Below are 22506 nucleotides of genomic sequence, written 5' to 3' on the forward strand. Positions count from 1 at the left end.
ACGAGGACACACTCACCTGCTCAGTTTCCAGCAGGGGTCACTCTGACGTGTGGCAAGCACCGCTTGAATCTGGTCACTGAAATCCAGGCCAGTACCAAAAATTCAGGGGTTAGGTCAAATATGGAGCAACATGTAATCCCCAATAAACAGAAGAGGTAGGATCTTGCAACACACTCAAAATCTCAAAGCCAGCTTATCTAGAAGACATCTCTGAGAAGCAGACACTTCCTAAGGGTTCTCAATACTAGTGATAAAGTTACCAACCATAAGCAACTTACTAGCACCAACTTGGGAATTAAATTTTCAAAACTAGAAAATGAGAAGACATGGAAATAAGATGGAACCCTGAACTTCCAGCTTGGCAAACACAGGAGGTAATGAAGTGAAACAATTCAAAAGTCTGAATTTGGACCCTCTGAAGTTATAACAGACGTAATAAAGCAGATTAATGAGGCCCTAGAAATAATCAAACTGGAAATAGTTTATCAGATAACAAGACAGATGGTAACCATCATGAAAGACACAATTAGTGATTCTAGAGCAGATACAGATAAAATTCAAAAAATAGAGGAGCTTAGGAAAATTACAGTAATCATGAACACCCAACAAAGGAAAGATATGGAAACCAATGAAATAAATCCAAACAGATATCCAGGATATTAAAAATTCCACTGAAAATGTATTCAGCAGGATGAGCCGATGTGAGGACAGAATATCAGATCTAGAAGACAGGATTGCAGTTAGTGATCATGAAAAGAGCGATTTCTTAAAAGTAGCAAGAGACTACAAAAAAAAAAAATCAATCCAACACCTGCTGTCTGATGCAAAGAAGAATAACCAAAGTTTGATAGGAATCAATGAAAAAGCAGAAGATAGCACAAATGACAAAAGTAACCTGTTCACAGTAAGGGCAGAAACCTCTCAATCAGGGGAAAAGAATTTGACGTATAGATAATTAACACATACAGAACTCCAATTAGGCATGAGAAAAGAAAGAAACTACACCAAGCCATAGCATAGTCAAGATTCCAGAAATTCAGCACAACAACAGAGTATTTAAGCCTGCTAGAGAAAAGAAATCAGCTAATGCAAACCCTATCACCACATCACAGCAGACTTCTCAGCACAAACCCTCAACTCAAGGACAGCTTGGAATGAATTATTTCAAGCCTCAAAAGAAAACAACCTCCAGCTCAGATTGATGTACCCCAAAAAATTGTCTTTCAAAACTGATGGAGAAATAAGACACTTCCAAGACAAAGAACACCTTTGGAAATTCATGACTACAACACCATACTGTAAAATGTTCAGTAGGACATTCTAGAAAGAGATAATGAGGACTACAAATCCAGGAATCCAAAAAGGAGGGATCCACCAGGCAAGGCAAGTAATTAAAGAAGCTGAAGGCTGAAGAAAAAGAAAATCAACAACAGGAAAACAACATGACAAGCATAAGCCAATACATCTCAGTTATAACCATCAAAGCTAATAGTCTCAATTCACCAATCAAAATAAAAAAACTGCCAGACTAGATCAAGAAACAAGATCCAGGAGGAGCACCAAGATGGCAGAGTGGTAAGCAGCAGAGAGAGAGCCTCTTGGAGAGTCACCGTCCACACAGAGGAGCACAAGGAAGACAGGAAAGAGGGTCCTGGAAGAATCTTAAGTGTGAATTGGAGTCCATAGGGAGAGTGAAAAGACAAACTTCAGTGAAGGAGGAGGAGGCAGCCAGCAGTACCTTCTTCCCGAGCTGGGACTCACCACACAAAAGGAGTGGTTCGAACCTGCAGACACACAGTGACCGTGACAGCTGGTGACCCTGGAGGCCTTTACAGAGATGCGGCAATGGAGAGGAGCAGCAGATGTAAAAGACAGTACTACCTGGTGGTGAGTGCTGAGGGCTCAGTAGTCCCACAGAGACAGCAGCTAATTAGCCAGGCACCATCTGGAGAGGGGCCAGCTGGGCTCAGAACTCCATCTGGTGGCTCCAGCTGTGCTCAGACCCCTGGGATGTGCTTGGACAGCTGCAAGCTGAGAAAGTCTGACTTGCCAGCAAGTGCAGCCTGAGTAAGATTCTCCACCACCGCAGGAATAAAACAGCTGCTGCTGGTTTGCTGGGTCCACATGTCTATCGGTGACAGCAGAGACAAACCTGGAAGTCGACTTTTTTTCTTTGTCATTCATTTTTGTTGTGGTGGTTTTATTTTTTATTTTGTTTTCTTTTTTCTCTCCTTCGTTGTCTGATCTTGTTTTTATGTGGTTTCTAGCCTCTTTGTGGTGGCGGCTCTGTTCTTCTTTTTATCTCTTTCTTCACTTTCCCTCTAGTCTTTTGCACCAGTCTCCCAAAGTCAGTGTGATGCCCCTTTGTCCTTCAACCTTACTTCTCATCTGTTCCTTTTCTTCCACTTCTCTAGTTTTTCCTTAATTGAGGACTTGTATGTTGGCTCATTTTAGATTTTGTTACATAATCACAAATCTAGTTCACACAGTTAAAAATGACAACTTAATTGACAGCTCAGTTTGTCACATTCTAGGCTATGTTTGTTGACACTGCTATCACATAGCCAAAAGTGACACAGTTGCTCTGCACAGCTCTTTGTCCTGGTATTCCATGTCTGAGATTGGATGAGGGTTACAAAAAGTACGGCGGCACAGTGCCAGACAGCCAGGGACTGGGCCGAGCAAGCAGCAGCTTCTCATCGCCAACAAAGTGAGCAGGTAGGATCCTTCAACAGACTCAGAACTCCAAAACCAGCTACGCCTGGAAGAAACCTCGGAGAAGCAGCTACTGCCTAAGAGTCCTAAACACCAGCAACAAAGCAACCCACTGCACTCAGTCCACAAGCATCACCCCAGGAATTACACTGAAACAAGATGCAACCCCAGACATCCAGACATGTAGGCATCACCAAGGCAAATCCAGGGGCAGTGAGGGGGACAATCTGAAAGCTCACACCAGACCTCTCTAAAGTGGTAACAACAAGGTAGATGAATGAGACGCTGGAAAAAATGAAATCAGAAATAATCTCTCAGATAACTGCAGAGTTTACCAAAATACACACCATGCTCAGTGATGCTAGAGCAGACACAGACAAAAAAAAAAGACAGGGTTAAGAAAATTACGGAATTATAGAAAAGAAAGCATAGAAAAGCATAGAAAAGAAATGGAATCCATGAAGCATGTTCAAGCAGATATCACCAGGAGAATAAAACTCTGCTTAAAGTTTTCAAAGCAGATGAGGCCAGTGTGAGGAGAGGGGCTCAGATACTGAAGACAGGTTTGCAGTTAGTGATCATGAAAACAAAAGACTTCTCAAAAATCTTTGAGCAGCAGACCATGAGAAATCAACCCAGCAGTGGCTGGATGAGGCAAAAAATAACTTTAAAGATTGACTGGAATCAATGAAAAAGCAGCGCAAATGACATAAAAACCTGCTCATAGACGTTACAGCAGAAAAGTCCCCTGGCAGACAAAAAGAATGTGACATACAGAAAACTGAGGCAAATAAACTCAAATTAACTATGATCAAAAACAACAAAACAAACAAACATAAACCTACAGCCAGGTGTTTCATACTCAAGATTCCAGAAACTGAACACAAAAACACAACCTTAAAACCTTTTAGGAACACCTATAATCCCAGCACTCAGGAGGCTGAGGCAGGAGGATTACTGTGAGTTTGAGGTCAGCCTGGGATACAAAGTGAGTTTAAGGCCAGCCTGAATTGCACAGTGAGACCCTATCTCAAAAAGACAAAAGAAAAAAAAAATAGGTCTTAGGGAAAAGAAACAAAGCACCCCGAAAGGAAAGTCCATCAGAATCATAGCTGACTTCTTAGCACAAAACTTCAAGTCAAGAAGAGCTTGGAGTGAAGTATTTTAAGGGGTCTTTTTGTCTTTTTGAGACACAGTCTCTCACTATGCAGTTCAGGCTGGCCTTGAGCTCACTTTGTAGCCCAGGTTGGTCTTGAACTCGCATTGATCCTCCTGCCTCAGCCTCCCGAGTGCTGGGATTACAGACATGAGCCACCACGCCCAGCTAAGTATTTTAAAGTTTAAAGGAAAACAACCTTCAACCCAGATTGATGTATCCCACAAAACTATCTTTCAAAACTGACGGAGAACTAAGATACTTCCATAACTAAGATACTTCCATGACAAAGGGAATCTGAGGAAATTTACTCCAAAATGTTTTCAAGAACATCCTATAAAGAGATCTCAAGGACCACAACTCCATGAACCCCAGCAGAAGAAAGCCAACAGGCAAGGCAAACAAGCACGAGAGGGCAAAAAAGAGGGGAGCCAGCGGGCACTGGAAGGAGAGATATTCACAGAGCCTCGCTCTGAGCCTCATGAGTGAGGGCGGAGTTTGAGGAAGGCTCGGTTCTTATGCCCTCGATGGCTCAATCTGCTCTGGCAGGAAAATCAATCTTTCCTGTCTATCACCTGCCGAGAAGCTGTCGAGAAGTCTTCAAGGCTCATCTACCCTGGCCTTGATTCTCCAGAACAGAAATATGTAACAAAGATAGTATGTAGTATGAGAACACTAAAACCGTCTAGAACTGTGGAAGTGATTTTCCTGCATTTTTCCATTAGAAACAAAGAGGATCAGAAACTTTTTAAACTGAGAACAACCACTGCGACCACCGCTCGTGCTTTCGCTGTCCTGCCTGTCCCGACCTGAGGCGTCTCTGGGGTCTGCAACACTGTCTTGACTTTTAGGAAACTCTGCCCATCACCCTTCTTGCTCCCTCTGAGGCAGACAGAGGGTCACTCCTGAGCTTGGAGCTTCTGGAAGTGACGGGGCTCCTGCGGTCCTGGGGTTCCCAGTTCACGCCTCCAGTAATCACCTGGCCTATGTCCTGGTACTCACCGAGAGAGAGTCCTTTGCAGGAATTTAAAGTGCTTACCTTTGAGTACTTCTGCAGCTCAGCGTCATCAACAATCTGTGGGTCCAGAGTGGCGACCTAAACACAGAGAAAGACACACATGATCCCGTGTCTGCCGAGGGTCCCTGGAAACACCTGCGAAACCTGGGCACTGCTGTGTCTACTGAAAACTTCCCTAACGGCTCTGAAATGGGTACATGTGGCACCTAACGTAAAAGTTCTGAGGATATTTGGGTTTTTGTGGTTCTCCACATCAATTTCTTCCCCTGATTTATCTCAAAGCAGTACTTGCAATATCTGGGATTGGTGTCAGGATCCCCCGGGAAACAAGCCACAGTCTGTTCAAGCCGGTCAGTCACACAGGCCCCACACAGCCTCTCACACACTCCCATCCCATCCATGTTACTCACAGCACTTAATGGGCCACAAATGCCACAGAAAAAGGCGCAGGGCTGTGCTGAGGGGTGGCAGGGAGAGTCCGCATGGGTCCAGTGTAGACTCAGTGTCTTTCGAGAATCTGCTTAGATCTGAGCATCGGGACCCACAAACACCGAGGCAGTAGACAGAGCGCAGACTCAAGTCTGCTCAGAAATCCAGGCTCCCTAAAAGCTACTGTGGCCTCGATGGCACCAGACCCTTAACCACTGCACTCTGCACCAAAACAAGGCCGTGACCTCTCTGCTCTCAAACCCAGGCCCTAAACAAAACCTGCAGGTCAGGAAAGTCCTTGGAGTTGGGAAACTGTGGCCTCTGACCTCCCTGGAGAGTTCAGGCCTCTTTGGGGAGCAGCTGGTCAAGCCCCAACTCAAGACCCTGTCCCACAGGGGAACCCATGCTTCTCAGCCGGGCGTGGAACCTGGACACAGAGCAGGCGTCCTGCCTGGTGCCCAAGGCGCCCTCTTCACGGCTGCCGCTGCGGCGTACATGCGTGTGCAGGGCGGGGCAGGCGGCGAACCGCGTGGTCCTCAGCTCCCAGCAGCGCCAAGTTCCGTCACGTGGGTCCTGCAGATGGCGAAGGCAGAGCCACTGCTCTGCCTGGCACTGCTCAGCAATCAATAAACACGCTGGCTCCTCAAGTTTCAACTTCACAGCCTGTCTCCTCTTTCTAGCTCCCTTGCTATACCTCACCATGTGACAAAAAACCCCTGCAAAGATGCTTATGGGGAAGACAAAACTTCAGCAAAGAAGAACCTGGTGGTGAACCACCTGTATTTCCTTGACTATCAGAACCACTAAGTGTAAGCCAGGCGTGGTAATTCCAGCATTTGGGAGGCTGAGGCAGGAGGATTGTTGCAAGTTTGAGACAAGCCTGGGCTACAAAGTGAGCTCCAGGCCAGCCTGAACTGCATAGCGAGACCCTGTCTCAAAAGACAAAAAACAAAACAAAACAAAACCACTAAGTGTAATCCCAGCACTCAGGAGGCTGAAGCAGGAGGATCACTGTGATTTCAAGGCCAGACTGAACTACATAATGAGATCCTGTTTTCAAAAATAAAACGAAACAAAACAAACCACTAAGGACAGCAGTGGGACCCTTTGCCAAGTGCCCAGTGATGGCTGCCATGTGGACAGACGGCATGCAAGGACAGAATGAGCAGGAACAGGAAGCAGGGGCCACGCAGGCTCAGCTGGCACTGACACCGGAAATGTGCTGAGGACAGACAGTGCTGGGTCTTCAAACCCAAGGGCAGGCAGTGTCTCTTGCCAGCCCGCCAGTGTTAATGGCAAGCACCAGGTAAGAAAATGCGGGCAACAGCACAATCGGGGGACATTTGATTTCAGCACACTCGTGGGCAGTCATGACTTACACAGCACTGGCTTTCTCAGGGTTCACACAGGGAGACCTACATGACCCCTCACTGGACGGCTTTGGGGCAGGCGGAAGAAGGCGACTGGGCCCTGCACCACAGCTGTGCCTCAGCTCAGCTACTTCCTGTTCTTCACATACACTTGATCGTCTCTCCATCATTTGTCTTATAAAACTGTAAATCTCTCTGTGAAACACAGGACTAACAGCCACTACCCTTTCAATGCACGGAGAAACAAACAGATCATAAAAGGAATCAAAAAACGCCAGCGACTTTGAGCAGGGACCCAGGCGGCACAGGAGAGGCGGCCGCCTCCCTCCACTCCACTGCCTGAGGCCGGGCTAAATGGCTCCACGGGAACCCAGCGTCTGCTATCGGTAGCTGGAGCTCACGTGTGCTTCATAACTGTTCTTACGACTTAAATGTTCACAAATCAATTGATCGACTCACTGGGGAAGAAAGGAAAGAAGAAAGAAGACAGGAGGCAGCTTGGCCCTGCTCAGCTCCGGTCTCTGCCCTGCGGGGCCAGTGCCCAGGACAGGGAGGCCGCACTCACCATGACCTCGTAGTCAGGGCCCAGCAGTTTCTCCCATCTGGACTTCGGCTCATTTTCTGGAGACTCTGAGGCTCGTTCTGGACAGAAGAGAAGGGTGATGCGCTGGGGAACATATGTTACCACTGAACCCTCAAGGAGCAGAGAACCTCGAGTTGAAGGGGAAAGGAGGGAGCTGGGTGGGAGCTGGGACTCCCAGCTGGGGTGAGGGGAAGTGCAGCACCATCACCCACAGGCTTCTGCCGGAAGGGAAGGAACGGCGAGGGGCTGAGACCTGAACTGTAGATGGCTCATCTGTACACACGGGCTGCACGCATTCGGCTCAGCCCAGTGAGGCCACGCAGGGAGTGGATTTACTGTCCATCCCTTCACCGCCCCACTGGGAAAGCATCTGTCCAGTCTGGGGCTGAGGACAGGGATGTCCGCTTTCACTCCAAGCTGCGAGAGCCTTCCTGTCACAGAACCTGGGTCTCACGCTAGCCTCTTGTCACACCTGCTTACCAGGACATTGGTGCTCCTGTGACATCACTGTCATGAAAGTGAGGTCACTGTAAAGGGTCACGTCGGATGGAGAGCACCCACTGTCTTTGTGTGACCCTAGCCAGGGCTCCGTGTACCCTAACAGGCGGGCATCATCGTGCTACCACTGCCCTGTCCGCCTGTGTGCATGTGAACAGCAGAGAGTGCAACAACGTCCACCTTCCCCCGGCTGCCACCAGGCTAGCACATGCCTCCTGCGGAGGCAGCTGTGGGCCTCGTGTCAAAGTGACACGGAACCCGCTGGGTTGGCCCCAAACGACAACTGGGCCTGGACACACAGCACCTGAATTCCCCAACCAAGCAGCCAAGGGCAACAGGCTGGGCTTGAGCGGGAGCAGGGTCTGCAGAAAGCTCCTGGAGGCCCTAAGAACAGCTTGCTGGGTCACACGAGATGGCTATGGATCCTATCACATGCAAAATGTCAGAGCGCCTGGGCCTGTGCCGGTCTTAACCAGTTCCAGTGTCTTGTCAGGCAGCGGCTTCTCATCCGCTGCGTGGATCTGAGCCGAAGCTGCCATCCATGCACAGGGAAGTCAGCATCTCCTGAAGCCCCTGTTAACCCCAGAGAATGCAGCCAGGAGACTGAAACGGTTCTTGGGCTCCAGAGAGGACAGGGTGCTTGTTCTCTCAGTAGCCACGTCCAGCTGCACCAGCGACAGCATGCTGCACCCGGCTGCTAGGGTGGCTACATTGGTGCAAAAAGAAAATTCAAAACACAGCTGTTAGCTGACCCACGACACAGCATTTGGAGCCTGCGTCCACCATCAAGAGGTGTTCGGTCCTCCTGAGACCTCACCAGAAACCACCCGGAGCTCAACAGAGCTGAAACCACCCACTGGGGTCAAAGAGGCAGGACCCGATCCCAAGGTGCTGCCCGGGCCAAGCTTTCCCGGCAGGAGCATGTGAGACAGCAGCTCACGTCAAAGAACAAATGACAAAGTCACAGAGCAGTTACAGAGAAAACCACAGAGAACCCATAGAAGCCTGGTGCTCTGAGGCAGCACGAGAATGTGCACATATCAGCTTCTCTCATGAAGGGGAGGCCCTGCTGTGTGAGTGAGGACATCTGAGACCTACAGCTGCGGACATCAGTGGCCAGACACTGACGCATACCACAGTGATTGAAAAGGTGAAGACAAACACTGCCACCTCGTATGAATGCACACTCGAAACTACCAGGATTAAATGAACTAAGCGAGGACGTGCTTGGACCCCGACTGCCGCAAAAGTTAAGATTGTTATATTAAGAATATCCCCTCTTAATCTGCATGTTGAGGTGCACACCTAGACTCCAGTACTTGACAGGCAGAGACACAAGGATCACAAGTTTAAGGCCAGCTTGGGCTACACAGCAAATTCAACACCAGCCTGAACTATGTAGCAAGACCTGCCTTAACACACAAAAGCAGAACCGGAAGCATCCTGTCTAAATTTCCACCCTGCCTCTGGGGCTGCTCACACCAGATTAAGTCGTCAGGAGGAGGCTAAGGGCTAGGGGCGCACGCCAGCCTACCCAGTTTCCCTGGGGCGCAGATGCTGGCCTGCTCATAGTTATCCAGGTCTCCCCTGGTCTCCTCTTCATCATCCAGGCTTGTTTCCGTGTTCACCGCTCCGGCCAAGAAGAGGGCTGGGCTCCTTGGTGGTCCCACGACGGATCCTAAGATGAGAATCATAGTGAATCCCAGGGCTGGTGGACTTTTGTCACTGCCATTGACCTTTTCACACTGCACGAGCATCTTGGGGGATTTTCATCTCTGATCCCTTCACCCCAGATACCACTGGGTAATCAATCAATTGATGATGAAGCCAAGGTCATGGGTGGGGCTGAGGGAAAAGGAAGGGAACAGAAGACACAGTGAAGTCAACTGATGACGAGCAGGTGGGTGCTTTGCAGTACAGCTTTAAGAAGGAAAACTCCAGGCCTGGGGGTGTACACCTATCACCCCAGCACTCCGGGGGCTGAGGCAGGAGGACCACTGTGAGCTCCAGGCCAGCATGGCCTACATAATAAATTCCAAGACAGCCTGAACTACATAGCAAGACCTGCTTAAAAACAAAACAAAACAAAACAAAAACCTAAATAAACAGAAAAAAAGAAAGAGAAAGAAGCACTAAGGTTTTATGACATCGCCATGTGGTAGACAAACAGCAAGGCAGGCAGCGCAAGCCGGACCCTGGGCTGTGGCCGGGAAGCACTGAGGACTCTGGACTGTCATGGGGGAGCCTGGGTGGAGAGGAGCCTGCCCTTCACTGAGCTGGCTAGGTAGCTGCAGTTACACAGGGTCGTCAGCAGATCCCTGGGGTCTATGAACATAAGACAAGCGGACCAAGAACCGTTTCAGGTCACTCTCAAATACTCGCATGCCATTTATAAAGCACCCTCATCACTCTGATGACCTGGACCCACAGAGACTTAGCTCCTGCTCACACTTGGAGGAAACACGGTGCACAAAGAACAAGCTAAAGAACTGCACAAGGGATAGCGGGGTGGTGCCCCAGAGGTGGAGGGACTGAGCTTTCACAGAGCTTGTGGGCTGGCAGGTGGCTTGGGGCAGCCAGGCCTGGGGTCTCAGCACAGGGGAGCCAACCTGTGACAGGGCAGCTTTTCCCGGACCAGACGGGAGGACCAGAGGTGCAGGAGAGAAACTTGGGGTGCTGGAAACGTTTAGGTATGTGTTTGGAATTTTATACTAGTAAACTCTCACTCATTTTCTTTAGTTATATAAGAAAACATTCTGATTTCTAAAAGACCCAAGACTTCAGTACATCCAGTGTCCCCGTGTCTGCCAGTCAGGAAGGGACAAACAGCTTAGGTGAATGGGAGCGACCGGATCTGAATGCTGAGTTTGTGGGTACTCATTATTTTCTAGTTCTTTCTGTACGTTTAACATTTTTTAAAATTAAAAAAGAAATAAAGTTAAAAGCCAGACACAATGGCACACATCTGTGGTCCCAGCTACCTGGGAGGCCAAAGCAGGAAGATCACTGCTTGGAGCCCAGTGTTGGCAACTTGGAGCCTCAGTGAGATCCAGTCTCAAATTAAAACATAGAAAGGGCTGGGGTGTGAAGCGCCCATGGTGCTGCAGGGAAACAGCTGGCACACAAGGCCACGGGACACACAGGGAGCAGGATGGGGTGTCCTCAGCAGACAGGGCCTCGAGCTCTGAGGGTGAGGGGCGGGGAGGTGATACAGGCAGAGGAAAGGACAGAGCAGTATGCTGGGAGCCACGGGGCTGGGCTTCTAAGACCTGCTAGGGAGGTTTGAGGAGGGGACCAGAGCACAGACAAGAGTGTGCAGGTTTAAACTGGGTGTAGGGGCGCAGGACTGCAATTTCAGCGCTTGGCAGGCTGAGGCAGGAGACTCCCGGAGTTTGGGCCAGCCTGCACTACATACAAAATCTTGTTTTGAAAAGATGGTAAACGAAGGTACAGGTTTATTTTCTGGAGGTGAACCAAAGCTGCTGATGAGAGTCACAAGTCTGATTAGGTGAGATCCCATCCACAAAGTCTTTCAGTCCTGGCAGATCAGGAAGCTGAGGCAGGAGGATGAAAAGGGGAGGCCCAGCTTGGGCAATGCCACAAGGAAGAGCACAGACCTTGGGGCAAATACATCCCAGACAGACTCCAAATCCAGACACCCAGTGAGGGTTTGCCGAGTCCCAGACACTGCCACGCCCGCACAGACTTGGCAGCAGGGCCCTGGGGGGGGCCTCTGAAAACCAACCAGGACACCAACAGGAACCATTATGTAAGCCTTTCAAGGTCAACACAGCATTAATGCAATGGGTACTGTCCAAGTACTAACTGTTAATTGTACTAACTGTGCTGTATTTCATCCATACAATTCACCCAACTGGGAATCTGCCTTCAGCAGCAAAATTTAGAACACATAAAACATTAGAAGCTCCTGTTTTGGCCAGGGGTGGTGGCACACACCTGTGATCCCAGCACTTAAAAGGCTAAGGCACGAGGATTGCCCTGAGTTTGAGGCCAACCTGGGTTATGTAGTAAGACTTTGTCTGAAAAAAAAAAAAAAAAAAAAATTCCAGTGTAGCCTATGACCTATGCCTGTAATGTCAGCACTCTGGGAAGCTGAGGCAGGAAGATGACAGGTTTGAGCCCAGCCTGGGCAACCTAGCAACTAGTGAGAGCCTGTCCTGAAAGTACATAAATAAATAAGGACCCTGAGTTCAACACAGAAACAAAAAAAGGTTTTGACAGAAAGCAATGTGGGTTTGAAAGCAAAGCCTTCCAGCTTCGTGACCTTAGGGGGGCATAAACAGGCCCACTGATTCACCCCTGATGAACACTAATGTAGGAGCCCTCCTCCCTGACCTGGCAGCAGCACTGATGGTCAGGCCTCACGGCCACTTCCTACTGACACCCATGCGTTCACAAACTGAAAGCTCAAAGTTGGCCTGTGTGCCGTGATGCGTTTCTCCAGCGTGAAGAGCTGCTATTTTCATAGCAAATTTACAACAAGAACCATTTCTCGAATGAAGATGCTCTGGGTTACAAACCCACTCTTTACTTTCCCTTGCTGACCTTTACGAAACAAATCAGCACAGCTCGGAAAGAGCAGAAGCGGAGCTCTGGCTTCCCAGCCGCCCAAGGGGCCACAGCATTTCGGGGAAGCTGCTGGGCTGCACAGGCAGATTCGGGGTGTTCCAGCCAGCACCACCTCAGCCCAACCCTGACACATACACGGCACTCCCTGGCACCCCATGCCCCAGGGACCTGCCGCGTCACCTGTCTCCGAGGGCCGCTGGGGCAAGGGCGCCGGCGTCTTCCTGCGCAGCAGAGTCAAGTGCACCACGCGGCCCGAGGCCTGCAGCACCTGCACGACATCCTTACTGGCCAGGCCCTGGATGTCCACACCGTCAACCTGGAGCCAGGATTCAGAGGGGCAGAGGCGTCACCCTGAGAGCAGGCGAGTTCATAGAGCACTTAGGGCTGCCTGGAGTCTCCCGGAATCCCAGGACTTTGGAGATGCACACATCTTCTTCCCTCCCAACACAATTACTAAGTGGTTTCTTCACTGACTGAAGAAAAAGCAAATGCAGGGCCAAAAGAGGACAAGTGAAGCTGGGATTGGGGGCACAAGCCTTTAATCGCAGCACTGGGGAAGCTGAGGCAGAAGGTTCCTTGCAAGTTTGAGGTCAGCCTGGGCTACAGAGTGAGCTCAAAGCCAGCCTGAACTGCAGAGCAAGACCCCGTTTCCAAAAGCCAAAAGAACTAAATAAATAAGTGAAGAAACACGAGTGCAACTTCACTGTGAACTTGGTGTTTCTAGGACCCAGCGCCCCTCCCCTGGGTCACCCTCCTGGCCTCGGTCCAAGGGTGAGCAGACTCACTGCCACGATCTGGTCGTCCACTCGGATCTGGCCGCTGTGCTGTGCCGCGCTGCCAGGCACGATGCTCTTCACGTAGATGCCTGCGGGCTCCCCTGGGTGTGGCAGAGGCACAGAGCTCTGACTGCACCGCACCCACCAACAGGTGAAGGGGCGGGAGGCCAGGCTGACAGACATCCTTGGAACACGGGCAGAGAAGCTCAGGGTCTTCCAGCTTGTTACCCTCACAGGGCCCCCAATGCAAATGACCGCGCTCTGTTCCTCTGAGAAGCACTGCCGGGACCTGGCTGGGCTCAGGGCTGCCATGACTCAGCCAAGCCTCCCCGGTCCACTCCAGGTGGGACCGTGTCCCCAGCACTCCCTGCAGAGAGCACCTCCCACACCCTAAGACGAGGTGACTGGCAAGAACCCGCACTGGGCTTCCACTGTAGAACAGACACAGGTTACAACTCCACACAAATGTGCCTTCCTTTGTGATGGCACTGGCAGGGAGCCATAAACGCGAGTGGTTTTATCTTTTGTTAATTTCAAATAAACTCAAAACAATTCCCTATGACCTACATACAACACGTGAACCCCACAGACTCACATTCAAGGTCCCTCAGAATCTATGAGCAAACTTATTTCCCTCACTGTATCTCTTTGATAAAGGCCCAGACACCCCAGATCTGATTTCACCCAAAACACAAGCGTCTTCCCGACTCCACACTTCCTCTCAGGGATTCTTTCTTCCTGTCAATCTCAAGCCTTCTATCAAATCCTTTGCTTTTTTGTTCCCAGCCCAAACAACTCCTGCTTTGTGAATTTTCATTTTCTGCTGTTAAATCAAACTTTTCATATGCCCCCCCATGATAACCACATACCTATGCAAAAATACTTCTCTCATTGATGTCTCTCACATGCTACACGTTTGTCTCTCTAGCAGACTTTCCTTTCCTTTCCACTACTGTGGGCGATGGGTATCACTGTGTCACCCGGGCTGGTCTGGAATTCCTGGGCTCTAGTGATTCTTTTGCTCAGCTCCCAAGTAGCTGAGATTATAAGCGTGAGCTGGGAACCTAGACTCTTCTTCTAGTCATTTCCCTGAACTTCCAGCACTACCTTATCCTCAAAGGTCCGATAAACTGGACAGAGCAAACATACCCTTAAGAATACGAATTCGAAAGAATGGAGCAGGCAGGGCTGTGGCTCAGCACCCCCCAGACAAAGCAGTTTTAAAATATTCTAGTTCTTGGATTCATCTGACCTTCTCCCCAACCACCAGACCCCAAAACTTTGTTTGAGGGGAAAGAAGCAAAATGATTGTTTTCTTTATTCAGTAACACAAACATCGAATGTTCTCAGTTTCCCACAGGTCATTTGTTTTCATTAGGAACTAAGCCGTGAGTTTAGAAACTGAACCACAGTTCCTTTAACCAGACGTAACACTCGGAAAACCACTCAGCATGCTTTTCTTTTTTTTTTTTTTTTCCAACATTTTTATAAAATCTACGCTTCACTCTTTTGGAGCTCATTTAAATTCTAACCCTAAAAACGGTGGCACTTAGAAGAAGATGAAAAACAGTGTGTCATGAGGCTAAAATAGCGCAAGCCAGAGTGACAGGAATGTCACTGTCGGGCGTGAATACATGAGCACCCTAATGCTCCACCTGCTGCGGGGCAGGTAACTGCTTAACAGAAACGGACGCTCCAATCTTGCTGCTTTTCAGAAAGATAAACGATCTCACAACTGAATCTTCATGCAATTACCAAACTTAATGTAAAGATTTACTTTCTCTTATCCCAGCGATTCTCTTACAATAAAAGGAAACTTCCCACTGTGAAAGCTACCAAAGCTTTCTCTGCAGGACTCAGTGGCAGGGGAGGTGGGAGGTGGGGAGACTTACTCAGTTTTATTCACAGCCATGTGCTTATGTGCACGCTTTTACTTTATTTTCCTGCTCCTCCTTTACAAATACTTGCTTTACCGTTTTCCGTGATTAAACATAACCCTAACCCTCAGCTGTTTGCAAGGTGCGGCACTACACCCTCACCTCACTCCCGCACAGACACAGCGCCAAGTGACAGGACACTGCAGGCTACAGCTCTGCACAGCAGGAGGTGGAATCCTAATGTTACTCACTGAACTGGACAGTTAAATGCAGGCCTTGACGAATTCTAGCCCCACCATTAAACCACTGAGATGAAAAGGTGATTTGCTAATTGCTGAAAAGTTACTGGCTGCTATTCTAGAGTCATGCTTTCACTGTTCAGGGATTAAATTAAAACAGAAGGTACACAATTTTACTCTAAAAACCCTTAGTGCCCTGCATGATCACTTGTGACAGAGGAGAGCGGCGACCCCTTTACCTGTGTGAGATGTTCCAACGTAGCCAACAATCCTAATCCCAAGGCTCTGCCCGTCTTGTTTAACGAGTTCAACGTTGTGAGTTTCAAAAAGTGAGGAACTGTCCTAGGAGGAAACAGCAAGCCTGACTATACGTTTGGCTACGCAGCTATGGTCACAGGCGTGTGGGAGAGCCATCGAGTTTTTCTACAGGAAGCAGAATTTTAGGATGATTCCTGTGGCCCACAGCCTCCAAAGTGGCTCTGGTGCTAGACCGCTGGTGGCAGGGGGAGAAGAACTCATCTAATCATTGTGTCCAGCAGCACTGGACCAGGACCTGTCCAAGGTGCAAGACCTCAGGCTGATGGCAGCCCAGAAAAGGGCTGCGCACCCGACAGCCATGGGAACTGGGCCACCCACACCCGGACGGCCCAGGCCACAGTGGGCCTGGCCAGCACCTGGGCCGTGCCATGCTCGGGGTCTGAGCTGGGAGCTCTGACCATAGCTGTGAACCGACACAGCTGTGTCTGCAGTGAATGGGCCACAGCAACAGAAAACCAACACAGCCACTCGGGAAGACCCCGAGACGCTTCCCCCCCAGGACACTGCAAAACAAAAGTCAGGCTAGCAGTTGTGAGCTCTACAGGAAAGACTGACCCTGAATGTTCTGGAATCTCTGTCCCAGAGCTTGGGCCTAGGACAGCACCCACCTTCGGGTGGGACCCGCATGGACTGGATCACATGCTGTTCCCCCACCTTCAGGTCCTCACAAAGGGGAAGCTTCTGGGCTTGGAGCAAAGGCAGGGGAGGAAACAGCTGCTTTGGATGAAGGAACAGTTGGCAGTGCTGGGGGTTAAGTTCAGTGAGCACTGAGCTGCACCCTCAGCCACCATTTAGGTTTAGGACAGGGCCTTGCCAAGTCCCCCAGGCTGTTTCAAACACTATTTTTTGTTAAAAAAATAACAGAGGCTCTCGCTCTCTAGTTTAGGCTGGCAACAACTCATGGTGATCCTCCTGCCTCAGCCTCCACTGGAATTACAGATGTGTGCCACCACATTTTTAGCCAGACCCATCTCAAAATTAAAAATATGAAGAACTAGGGGTATAGCTCAGTGGAGAACATTTGCTTGGCACACACCAGGTCCTGGGTTCTATCCCCAGCATACAGGAAAAGGAAAAAGAAAAGAAAGAAAGCACAAAGAAAATTTCCAGCTGAGGAAGGCATGAGAGAGGGAATGGAGGAGACTGGGAAGACTGGGAAGCAGCCCATGGACCAACGCCCCACAGTGGACGTAGCCGTTACTCACACACTGCAGACATGAGCAAACAAATCTGAAAGAAAATCCTCTATCCTGTGGCTTCCAGGAGGAAAAGGCAGGCAACCCTGCTGCAGACCACAGTGAGGCCTCAGGATGTGGACTGGGGATCTTGCCACTATCACCCTATTTTCTTCCCCTACCTTGGACTGGGCCCTCTTTCTGAGACCCTTGGCTTTGCATTCATTTTACTGGGCTTTCAAGCAGATCCTTAAGAGCCCTGAACCCAGTTCCAGCTTCCATGCCCCACACACCTAGCACTGAGCTGCTGAGCTGCATCTGCAGCCTGCAGAGGGGTGGTGGCCCCACTCGAGGTCACAGGACAGTGCAGAGCTGGGCAGTGACCAGAAGTCAAGACTGAGATCGTTATTGCTTTCCTGCAGGGAGACCTGTCCCTGCAGCTAAGTGTCATTACCAGGCATCCCGCTGGCACCAGCGATGACCCCTCAGGGACTGAGGTTATCCCTGCACCTCACCCAGGTCTCCTTCGAGGCCACACCCGCCTCTCTGGTGGTGTGACCCTGGTGGTATCTCTTACTCACCGAAGCAGGGCTCCTGCTGGTCAGGACAGCAGGCAGGGCGACAGGCGAGGTGGTGGGTGTGGGGGGTTTCACTATGATCCCGCCCGCTGGATCCCGGGCCACCAGCATCCTGACCATGCTCCCACAGGTCCTCAGCACCTGGGCAACCTGCTCGCTGCTCAGGCCCTGCACATCGGTGCCGCCGATCCTCAGGATGTGGTCCCCAGTGTGCAGCCTTCCATCCTTTAACCCAAGAAAACAAAAGTCACCCCAGCCAATAGGGTCATGACCCTGGTCCACTGCAACTCCTCCACTCCCACTGCTGAAATGAGTTCTCCTGAGGAAGCCGCGTAAAAAGCTGGAATTTTCACGCAGGCCAAGTCCCTGAGCCTCCGGGGTGAAGGCTGACTTGCCTAACACAGGATTCTGGCAGTAGAACCCTGAACACGCATGTGTATACATTCTGGCATCAAGGCCAGTGTATGAGCGGCCTGTGACCCGGAAGGGCACAGAAGCCCAGGCTCGAGGAGGAAGGGGACAGAAACCTCCAGATAGCTGCACCGTGACAAAGTCACTGAGCTCAGCGACATTGGGATGGAGCAACTGGGGTTGAGCAAAGAACCTGGAGGAGCACAGGAGGCGAGAGTGGGTCAGACAGGACAGGCAACCTCGACGACCGTGTATGGCAGGGTCACTGATGACGGACAACAGGAGAAGAACGGCCCGAGACCCCATGCCAGCCGGAACTCAGCACAGCTCTGGAAGGGGACGTCAGCCACATGGACTAGGGTAGCAGTGAGGGTAGGAGGCAGGTTCCACATGTTTGCAAGCAGTGTCAACAGGCTCTGCTGAGAGCTTCTCTGTGGGGTGTGGGAAAGAGGGGCTCAAGCCCCATGATCTAGCCTGAGTATCCAGAAAAGATGAAGACACAGAGGAGGCTGAGGCAGGATAATCACCTTGAGTTTCAGGGCAGCCTGAACTATAGAGTGAGATCTCATCTCAGAAACAAACAAATGAAAGACACACAGGGGAGACATGGGGTGGACAGAGAAGAGCTGAGGGCAAGGACTATGTGGGTCGGGTCTGCACGGGGGCCGGTGGGTGTGGGGGCTGGGGTCAGAGCCAGGAGGCGAGTGCAGGCCTCCTCTGGGCTCCGTCCGAGAGGGACAGCCCTGCATGGGCCACAAGGACACTGGTGATCATGGGGTGACTTTTGCCACCTAAATGCGTGGGGCACCGTGGATGCCTGTGTATGCATCCATGCATGCTTCATAGAGAAACATCAAAGATGCTGGTCCAGAGGTGCCCCTCGCCCAGCTTTCCTCCAAGGAATTTCTGCAGCAGGTCCACCTCTGCGTTTTTAAGGAGGGTAACCCCGATACCCCAACTCCTCTTTAATTCCTCACAGCACCCTGTCACAAAGCCAGTACAGCTGGGAGTTAGAAAACCACGCCTGTGAGACTTCACAGTCAGAAGCCGCCCTCCTGGGTCACCCTCTAATCTGGGAGGTGGGCTCAGGTGAGCGTGGGAGCTGCCCACAGTCTGTTGCTGCCTCCTGCCTCAGCATCCCCAGGGTGCAGCACTTCAGTGGGCAGCTAACTTATCGCTTCCTGCACCGTAGGGTGAGAAACAGAGGCACCATGTTGTGGGCACAGGGCATAGCTCAGTGGAAAAGTGCTGCCCAAGGCATGAGGCCTTGGGTTCAAGTCAGCTTGAAGGAAAGGAACAAGGAAGGAAGGCGCGAAAACAGGCATTCTGCACGTGGGAGAGGGAGATGGCCCTAGAAGGAGAAAAGCAGCGAGGAGCAAACCTGGCTCTAAACGTCTAACGCGGTTCCGGTGGCAGCGTCTGCAAATTACACATGAAACCTCCCCGGAGAAAGACTGGAGACCGGGACAGAGACGCACAGGCCTCCATCAGCCCGCTCTGCTGGGAGGGCGCCAGTCTGAGGCTGCAGTGGGTGAGGCTGCCGCTGTGCTGTGGGCGGTAGGACTCCAGCGGAGTGGCAGGAGTGCGCCCCCAGTGGCGGGGAGGAAGCAGTGCTCAGAGTGGGGAGGTGGAAAAGGGGCCCCAGAGGCTAAGGCCCTAGGTGGTCAGCGGTGCCTCGGCGCTGCTTTCAGCTAGGCAGCACAGGAAGCGCAGGAGCAGCTGCTGTGTGGGAGGCAGCACCCGAGGTGGACACACAGGTGCAGCCGCGCCCAGCAGGGCACCCCAGAAGGCAGCCCTCAGGAGTCCTGGCAGGCACCACTTCCTGCGATTTCACCTCAGCTCTTAATTGGAAATGACACCAACAATTTGCATCTGTCACTGAAAGTCAAACATTTTCTTCTGGCAGAAAAGCAGGTGTTCTGAGGAATTGGCAAGTGTAAAAATAGATTGACGGGAAAGACACCAAAATGACAGCCCGCTAGCAGCGCCTGGGATGGCACTTCCTGACCCGTCCCCACGAGAGGACACTGGAGGAGCTGGGTCCCTGCGCCCCGCTCAGGCTTCCAAAACCGTTAGGAGCCGGCCTGGATAGCTGTGAGGTCTTAGAGAACGAAAGAACAAGCAGCCGATCAGCTACCTGGGGATGCAGGGCCAGGGTGACACCACCAGGTACCCCTGCACAGCCGCAGAGGGAAAGTGTGCTGATCTGAGCAAACACATTCGGGCTGAGCTATTTTACACTCACATTTTTTTGACAGTTTCAACTAAAAAACAGGTATGTGAGCTGGGCTCAGTGCTGCAAGCCTGTAATTCTGGTTTTTGGGCCAGTTAGGTGGAGGAAATATTAAATCTCTCTAGTTTTTTTCTAAATCCATTTTATTTCAGGGATAAAACAAAAAAAGAAGAGGAGGAAGAGAAAGAGGAGGAGGAGGAGAAATAGGGCCAGGGATATAGCTCAGTGACACAGTGCCTGCCTGGCAAGTATGAGGTCCCAAATTTTGATTTTTGGTACCAAAAAAAATGTCTGTAATCCTACCAGCTATAAGGCCAAGGTAAGGAAACCCCTGGAGTCCAGGTCTTTGAGGCCAACCTGGGCAACAAAGTAAGATCCTACCTCTACATATGTTCCAATTATTTGTTTTTTTTTTTTTTTAAACCTATAACAAGTCAGGGCTGAACTACAAAAAGAACTAAAAAAATCAAATATTTTCTTCAAAAACTAAAAACATACCTTTCTGTAACTCAGAGAATTAATTTAACACAGCACATACTGGTATTTAGAAAATACTGATTCACATAGTTATACAGATCTTCTGCATATTAATGTATTTCATTTTATCCTAAAAAATTACATTGGTGACCCTCATTAACAATCCACTCAGAAAAGTCTCCAAATAGTAGAAACTTCAAGGGCATAGTAAATATAATATTTTTAACTTCCAATCTTTTGAAAGCTCTAAATTTATCATTGCTGATTAACACTATAAGTGTTTTCCTGGGCATAGCAGGCTCATTTTATTCATTTTCAGAAAAGTTTCTATTAAATGCTGCATAACATAATTTTTATGACAGTTATTATTTCAAAAATAAAAATTCTGTTCTGTATTTTTAACAAAAGATCTAGCTTATCTCACAGCTAGGTTCTTTTCCCAGGACAGTCTTTGTGCTTTGGCCCAGGGCAGGACCTAACTGGAGCCTTCCATTTGGTCACTATTAGGGCTCATGCTGTATCTGATATCCACTCACGGGTGGGCGTCCGGGTGTGACTGGATCATGATGTGACACTGGATTAAGGGTGTGGTAACTGGATTGGTCTACTGATTGGGGAAGCACAGGACTGGGGGTGGGTAAGGGAAAGACCCACCCTGGTGGGTGGCATCACTCAATAGGCTTGTACCCTGAATAGAGTAAAAAGGAAAGGGAGGCCAGCCGCTTCCTGCCCCCTGCCTGCCCTGCCATGGACTGTTCCTCTGTGGTGCCATCTGCCATGCTGTCCTACCATTGAGCTAGCAGACTAGAGACTGAAACTGTGGAGTCTATCTCTGTTAGAGATAAACTGTAGGCCAAATAAACATCTCCTCCTATAACTCATGGATGTTGGGTATATTATCCCAGCAACAGGGAAGTAACTAAGACAGATTGCACAGTATTAAAAAGATACATCAGAGGTCTAAGGTCACTGAATTAGTGATTTTACATTACGCACAGCCTTATATGACCTGGTGTTTCTTTTCTTTTGTGGGAAGTATACACAGTGAGAAAATGTGGAGGCCACACACACTTTGTGGCCATGGCCACGTTTTATACTAAGACTCCAGCAGCGACGGCCTCTCTGCTGTCAGGGGTGGAAGGGTCAGAGATGTGACTGTGTCTCTGCTGTGGCTCACTTGTTCTCAGACCCCAGAGCCCAGAGCCCAGAGCCCCAGCTTGGAGAACTCCTGCTGTTGACACAGACAAGACTGGAGGGGCAGTGGGACCATCAGCCCCAGCCGCCACTGGACAGGGGAGAGCAGCCGGCATGGTGTGGTGGCCACTCCTGGCATCCCAGCACTCTGGAAGGCTGAGGCAGGAGAGTCCTAAGTTTGAGTCCAGCCTAGTCAGCTTAGTGACTTAACAAGACCCTATCTCAAAATAAAAATTTAAAAAGGGCTGGGTTGTGGCTCACCACAAAGACTTGGGTTCAATCCCCAGTACCATGAAAAAAAAAAAGTTGGATCAATCTCCATCAGAAAGGAGGAACTCATCATGCGTTTCCTGTTTCCTGCTTATATCTCCAGAAGGGAGATGCTGACATACTAATAGATAACGATAGCAGACTTCTGTCCAGTACACTGACGTGGCACTAACTGGAGTGAGCTCTAATTTATCCTAGCCTCCCACCTAATACATGCTCAGTATGTATGCTCAGGGGCCTCACAAGGAAACTTCAGAAGTAATTCTTAAAAGCCAAACGCGATATTTAACATTTTATTCTGTGTGAAATTAAGGAAAAACAGTTGCTGGCTGGGTGTGGCAGTACACACATGGAGGCCAGGCCGGGCTAATAGTGAGACCCTGATTCAAAAAGCCAAAATGATGATGATAATAAGAACAATATGAAAAGCAACACTTGATTCGCAGTATCAGGGAATTTTAATTCAAGCAGCACTGTGGTCACTGCACTTCTGATTTATAATCTAAACCCTTGAAAGTAAACCTGGAGGAGAGGCCTGTGGGTGTCTGACATTCCTTAGGATTAGCAAGAATGTTTATCAACAACTCTTTTTGAAAGGA

General features: G+C 49.9%; 1 protein-coding gene across 8 annotated transcripts in view; it reads right to left on the minus strand.

Annotated features, from left to right (window-relative positions):
* Window positions 1–22506, minus strand: part of Patj (PATJ crumbs cell polarity complex component) — a 198154-nt gene that overhangs the window by 162544 nt on the left and 13104 nt on the right. For all 8 annotated transcript variants that reach the window (XM_063259666.1, XM_063259667.1, XM_063259664.1 and 5 more), the window contains 7 exons: window positions 17326–17547; window positions 15491–15593; window positions 13145–13236; window positions 12540–12675; window positions 9304–9447; window positions 7254–7330; window positions 4911–4967 (listed from right to left, as the gene is read on the minus strand). In XM_063259666.1, coding sequence (XP_063115736.1) covers window positions 4911–4967; window positions 7254–7330; window positions 9304–9447; window positions 12540–12675; window positions 13145–13236; window positions 15491–15593; window positions 17326–17547 — 831 coding nt within the window. The remainder of the gene's footprint in view (window positions 1–4910; window positions 4968–7253; window positions 7331–9303; window positions 9448–12539; window positions 12676–13144; window positions 13237–15490; window positions 15594–17325; window positions 17548–22506) is intronic.

Source organism: Cavia porcellus, unplaced genomic scaffold (assembly GCF_034190915.1).
Source record: "Cavia porcellus strain 051 isolate PalLab524CR breed Dunkin Hartley unplaced genomic scaffold, mCavPor4.1 scaffold_1, whole genome shotgun sequence".
NCBI lineage: Eukaryota > Metazoa > Chordata > Mammalia > Rodentia > Caviidae > Cavia > Cavia porcellus.